At 40.0% G+C, this 6,783-nt stretch overlaps 1 protein-coding gene across 1 annotated transcript; it reads right to left on the bottom strand.

The window, feature by feature from the left end:
• Positions 1-610: 610 nt before the first annotated feature.
• On the bottom strand, positions 611-4,968 carry LOC104497378 (progressive ankylosis protein-like; the record flags this gene model as incomplete). The annotated part of the gene is made up of 4 exons (XM_010140620.1): positions 611-843; positions 3,033-3,132; positions 3,704-3,827; positions 4,839-4,968. Coding segments are annotated over 4 exons (471 nt in total), but the record flags the coding sequence as incomplete, so codon positions are not given.
• Between the last annotated feature and the right edge of the window lie 1,815 nt (positions 4,969-6,783).

Here is a 6,783-nt window from a genome sequence, read left to right as displayed (position 1 = left end):
GTCTCTGTTTATATACCTGTGTGTGTGTATATACACAGCCAGACACTGCTAACATGAGAGAGTCACCTGTTTTTCTCCACTTTCTATGTGGAGACTTACACGTTCCTCCCTGTCTTGTACCCTGTGCAGTATAAGCTCTAATGATGAGGCCAAACGAAAACATATAGTTCACCATAGTATATTAGTTTATGTAGCAAAGTCGTTTTCAAGCAAGTAAAATAAAGCTTTGTATTCCAAACTTCTTTTCCTTTACATTTCCCATAAAGAAAAGGAAGGAAAAGGGAAGAGGGCAGGGAGTAGGATTATGGCAGTAGCATTGAGCCAGCAGTGTGTGTGTGCGTGCGTGTGCGAGCGTGCAAGCACACGCACGCACACACACGCACGCACACACACGCACAGAGAACAGGGCTTTGGTTGAGAAATGCAGATTGTCCAGAGAAGGTGGATGCGTAAGTAAGGAAGACTCTACATGATGCAATTGTATCTTTTATGTTTGCATGGAGTGAGAGAACAAATTTGATTGGAAAAAAAAAAAAGCGAAGACCTCTTTTTAGGTCCCTCATCAGTGACAGCATACTCAGTATGCTAGAGAATTTATCTGAAACCTTTAAATCAAGGCCTCTTTATTACAAAAATAAAAACGAACAAACAAAAAAGTATGAGAGACGACAAGATGCTGAAGTATCACTCCAATCGTCCCTGCAGAGAACAACTGCATCCCGTTTATTATTCGTTCTCTTCTCTCATTTCTACGATGTCTGTCATTTCCTCTGTGTGAGGCATGTCGGTCATTGCAGAGTCTTCACCTTCTGTAGCTGTTTCATTCTCATTCCGCTTCTTCTTCTAGATTGAAACAAGGATACAGACACCTATCAGTAAGTTGTGCATGAACAAAGGGCAAAAACTTTGGGCACTGGGCAAAGAAGTGAAGTGGGAAAAATGGGGTTTTTAGAGTATGTTATTAAAAACCAGAATATTTATGTCATATTTGTGGCTTGTCACTAATAAGTTGGCTTAATCTAGAAGGTTGCCATAGCCTTCCAGGGGCCTAGTTTTTTCCTTCCTATCTTAAATGCAGTAATAGAGGCATTTCTTATGCTAAGCAGCATCCAAAACAGGCTTCAGCATGACTGGAGGGAAGAAAGCATCTGGAATCTTTTAAATCACAGACTTTTTATTAAAAAAGAAAAGCAAACAAAATATGAGAGAAGATAAGCTGCTCTTGGGGCGGAGACAGAGGTGGCAACCTAATTTCTCAGATGTCAGACTTCAGGAATTTTACAAGAGGTGAGCATTCCAGCATTTCTTGGTATTGGTGATCTACTGTGATACCCCACTCCACCAAGGTCAAGTAACCCTAGAGTATTTTTGGCTATCAGGAACAGGAGGGCATTCAAGAGTCCTATGATTCATCCAGGATGTCCCGGATTAGCAAAGCTAAGAAGCATTCAGCCCCAGTATAAAACAAGTTGAAGCATCTGTTCCTTATTATCCATTTCTCAGCAGGCTGACGAGTTTTACAGAAAACACTTGTACAACTGACAAAAAGTCTCCCACAGGTATTACTGATTCAGCCGAGTTGGGCATTATCAGAGTTTAAAAATTTCAGAGGTGTCTACACAACACTTGATTTGCAGCTCTCAAATGCTGCCCATTTATCACCACTGTAAGTGAACAGCTACTGCTTGGCTCTGCCACTGTCACACTGGCTGTGGAGACGATGCTGTCGACTACACACTAGTTCTGGTAAGAGAATAAATTAGGTTGGCACAGTTATTATTACTACTACCTGCACCTGTCACTGCAAAAAATTAAGCACTATGTCCCTAGCCAGAAACACTCTAAGAACTACCATGATAAATAACCGATGAGGATGTTAGTCCAAACAGATATATGTTGTGAAACCACAGGTCAAGAACAACCATTTCAGTGTCTATAGGTTTTCCTCTTTGGTTCTGAAGAAAAATATAACAAGCTAATCACGTTGGAGATCAAAGTCTTCTATGTTCTTATGAACCTTGTACACTTTGGTCTATTGCCATGGCCTGCACTGTTAATACATATCAAAACAGGTTTTAGTTTGCTCCAGCACAAGGATATTCCATCTTTTGTATTTTTTTTTGCTAAAAACAGAAGTGGTGGGCATCTTCACTTGACCCTTAGTAAGAAGTCTAATTATCCCATCCACAGAGTCCTCTGCACTGTGGAATGATGTACACATATGACATTCCTGCCTGGAGTTGGACCTTGGTGCTCTGTAGAGTGCCTTGAACAGTTTCTGGAAGGACTTGATGTGCAGCTACTGTGATGTATCTAGTCAACCAGCCAATATTTATTCTGTGTTTGACATAATTCAGTGGAATATTCTTTGAAATCCATCCATTAGTACTAGTCTGCAGTGTGAGAAATCCTCACAGAGAAATCCTCATGAGAAATCCTGCCTGTGTAAGTATCTGTAAGCTCTTATCCTCTACTGCTGGAGGAATGTATCTTGTTTTAAGCCACTCCTTTAGATGGCAAAAAACATCCCAGCAACTGCACATTTTGTCCATTTTCAGCAGAGCTGGTTTTATAAAGAAATAAAAGCATGCATATAGTACACATATAAACAGACATGTAAACACACATATACATACACTTATACATATACATATGATGAGCTTGGATGGGTATTTCCCATGCCTACATAAAGAAGCTATGTTGAACTGTAGTAGCAAAACTGATGGTGTTAAGAACATGATAGCCATGATACACATGTTTTGAGGAGCAAGAGCTTGGCTTCAGAGCAGTGTGTCTCATGGCCTAGTCCCATGGCCTGAATGCCCACTAGCAGCTGCAGGGCACCTTTTGGTTTTATTTCAACCTGAAGAAATCCGAAGTTGCACAGTCCTGAGACCGCATAGGGAATCAAATCAAATTCAGTAAGTGGGGATGCTGGGGAGTCACATTTCAAAAGTGTACTCTTAATCCGAACTAGAATACACTGTATTCATCAACTGCTTTCATTAGATTCCACAACGCCTAATTCTTACCTGTTTTCGATAGACGTAACAGGCTGCTATTGCAACCATGGTGGATTCTCCTACAAAACCAGCTAGAAGGGATCCTACTCCAAGAGTGGCTCCATGAACTCTGTGGGTGGCATAACAAGAAAGTAGTCATGGTTGTGTAAGAATGCATGGGTCATAATTATCTTTTCACTGGCATATAGAACCAGTCTGTTGTTAGAAATATTTCCTTCAAAGACATAATACACTAGCAAGGAGAATAACTGGTATTTTAAGGGACTTTTTAAATTTCTTAATGGCTTCCCTGTTTAGAAGAACCACATTCTGAATCAAATTATGGACTAAGAATTTTAGGTGTTGTACAGAGTGCTGTAGAATAGAGTAACTTATAAACAAGATATCCTTCCATTAACTTCTTAACAGTGCATTTAATGACATGGAAATAAATTCCCCTTAGGCCATGTTTTTTTGCCTCTGACATTTGTGTGTTTTTTCAAAAGGGACATCACTGTCATGCCTGCCTTGAACAGCCAGACCTGTAAACGTGTAAATGTTTATTTTCCAGACATGATTTAGGCTTTATATTATGGTTAGTATTTGGGAAAAGTGTTCTGAGCTATGCAAATTCAGCCATCAAGTGACAGGGAACAGGAACGAAGAGGAGAGCAAAAGCTATGTTGAGAATAATGATTTACCCCAAGTAAGGCAGTACAATGAGACTAGTGATGAGGACGATAATCCGCAGCACTGAGCTAGGTGCCAACACAAATGTCTTCTTCAGAGTCATCAGCCAACCAGTCAAGTGTGCTCTGACAGTCACTGTTCAGAAACAGGGACAGGGGAGGGGATGAGGAGAAAGGGAGGCAAGAGTAGTAAAACAAAGTCCATCATCTCATACGAAGCTTTTTCATGCAGAGAGCACTGTTCAGAAATAACCATGGTGACACTTGTTTCTGGTAACTTCGCACACTGGGAAACGCTCCTAGAAATGAAGTAGATCCTGTATCCAAATTGCTTTAGTGCTGAATTTTTGGAAGGAAAAAAATAAGTTCCAGTTATGGACAGCAATCCTTCCTAAGAGATTCTTCTCTTACAACCAATGTATTAGATGGTCCATTCTGTTTTCTTCACTTAAAAAAACCTATTCCCTTCCCTAAAGAGTAATTGTACCAAGGAAAACTTTCCATCTAGCTCTTGTGTGGTACATTGTGTAACAGCTCAGCACAAAAAAAGGTATATACATGCAGCTATTTGTAGTTTAACTTTATTACAAAACTGTCTTGTCGTATAAGCAGGAAACACTACATGACGTATCATTTATTCATGGAAGTCAGAAATTTTCTGAGGGGAAATATTTTGATTATTGCTGCCAAGCTTATCTCTCTCTTGAATATGGGTGTTAACTTTTAATCTATATTGCTTATGCTCTCGTGATATCTGAAAGAGCCCCTGAGTGTGGCAACAGAAGGGAAGACTAACGGAGGTGATGTTACTGTGAAGGTGGTCCTAGATGCTATTCCGAATAGTTAACTTCAGTCTTGGCACACCTGTATTGCTTCTGCCATTCACGGGTGCGTTCTGGGTCAACTCCGGATTTACTTTTGACAGTCAGAAATCTGTCTAATGACAGACTGCTCTTACTGCAACATTTGTGTCTTGACTACTGATGTAAATAGCCTTGGTCTACACCAGCTCCAATAGAAACAGGTGTTATTTATGCTAGGTACGCATTTAGCCATGCTTGTACAGCCATGCCAGACTCTATCTGTGACCATGCCTCACAGCTGGTTTGGTTCTGAGGTTACAGAGTTTTTATTTTCTTGTTTTTACCTGGAATTGGAAAGAAGGAGAAGATGCGCAAAGGAACCACACATAGCTCTGCAAAAGCGAAGTCTACTCCAATAATGTCAACTAAAATCTTCTCTGACACATTTGGCGTCCAAAACATCACAAAACAGAGCTAGAAAGAACAAAATTAGAAAAGTTTATATTTCAGAAGGAAAGCACAACAAAAGATACACCCTCCTGGTCTAAAACATTTGTTTAATGATGGGTAGACAACTCTACTGATGATTCAAACACACAGAGTACACAACTGTAGATAAGAGAGGCATGTTAAGTTCAGAAGCAATTCCTACTCTTCACATTCCTCACATACAAAGACTGATGCATATTTTTATTTATTAATTTATTTATGAATTTTTATTGCAAAACTTGCCTGCAAATGGTTGTACTTGAGTGGTCTAATTGTTAGAAAAACAGTAAGAAACTTGATTTTAACAGTGCTTGCTTTGGTTAAGACATCCATATTCTTAAACAGATTATCAAATTTTTTAGTAATTAAATATTTTAAGTACTCCAAGACCTGGAGATCTGACCTAAATCTAAGACTCGGAGTTTAAACACACTGTTGATACTAGTACTGTTGTTACATAATATGCCTGAGAGCAAGGTGAAGGTGTTCAGCATAGTCCTGCAGACATGGTGCCCTCAGGTCACAAATCCACTGAGTTGTTTTTAGGAAAAAGAACACTCTTTGGTCCATACATGAAAGGAAGACTTCCATAAAAACCCCCACTAAAAGGTACAGCAGTAGTACACGCTGTTTAATTTTTTGATCCATACTTCGTCAGGGCTTCAGACCAAGCTGAGGGACCTGTTGGCAGCTAGCAGGTCCAGCTTTGGTTCAAGGCACTCACTGAAGAACAGTGCTGACAGCCCTTACGGGACTTTACCTCTAAGATGGGGTACCTGACATCCTGTGAAGTATAACCACTTTGTTATTTAACTTGGTTTTGTGATTAAAGAAGTTATTTCTTCCTGTATTTCCCACAGTAAAGCAGATGTTAAGGAAGGGAGCTGACTGAACAGGGCAAAACTTTGGGTGCTGCAAAACCTAAATGCTCTGGCACACCTCTTGTCAGGTTACAAACCAGGTAAATTGAGTACTGTCTGTATAATTCGATGGCTCTGTAAGACTCTGTAACCACTGTCTTATAATTTAGCCTACAAGCTAGTATCTAGCTCTTCTCTTTTTATCCAATTGTCACACCCCTACATGTTCAGATGGCTTTTAAAGCTGGTCTTTGAAGTACTATCATCCCCAAGACAGCTGGGATTTCACTCTCATTCTTTGATTGTATGCCAGGAATTGTCCTTTCTGTTTAGCCTATAAGTTCCGAGACCATAGAAGTTTCCCAAAGTCTGGGACCAAGTGGCCTGTGGGAGGTCTCATGTTCTGACTGCCTGTGTGATGAACAAAACATTTCACCTTCCCGCAAAAAGTTTCATTGTCAGTTTTCTTCTCCACTTCTTACGGTAGGAACCCCTATTTATTTCTCACAACTGAAAGTTTTACTTGACTAATGTGCTGCTGTCTTGCAGTGTATCTCCATCACCTACACAGAGAATGGTAAGTGGAGAAAGGTAAGAGTAGAAGACAAATGAACTGAGCATGGATTTTTTTTTTCTGCTTTAGCCAGCACTTTTCTCCCCCTGCCAAACTACTTGTACAGAGTATGACTGAAGCAGAGGGGACAGTCTAGAGCAGAAAAAGTGGTGTGATTGAGAATCCAGTTATTAAAAGTAACTATACAGTGGCAGAGCAAGTTCTTTCATTGTGGCAGACACAATTAGGCAGGCTGCAGCCATTCGCACTCTTACTGCAAATGACCTGTAAAGCAACCATACAGGGCACGTTTTGTTAAATCTTTCTTCAAAGTCCAATAAACAAAGTAAGATGCAAACATATCCACTCTTCAATTATAATTTGCTG

This window comes from Buceros rhinoceros, unplaced genomic scaffold, assembly GCF_000710305.1.
Source record: "Buceros rhinoceros silvestris isolate BGI_N320 unplaced genomic scaffold, ASM71030v1 scaffold12237, whole genome shotgun sequence".
In the NCBI taxonomy this organism is placed as follows: Eukaryota; Metazoa; Chordata; class Aves; order Bucerotiformes; family Bucerotidae; genus Buceros; species Buceros rhinoceros.
The sequence above is the reverse complement of the archived record's forward strand: the minus strand, read 5'-3'. Positions and strand labels throughout refer to the sequence as shown.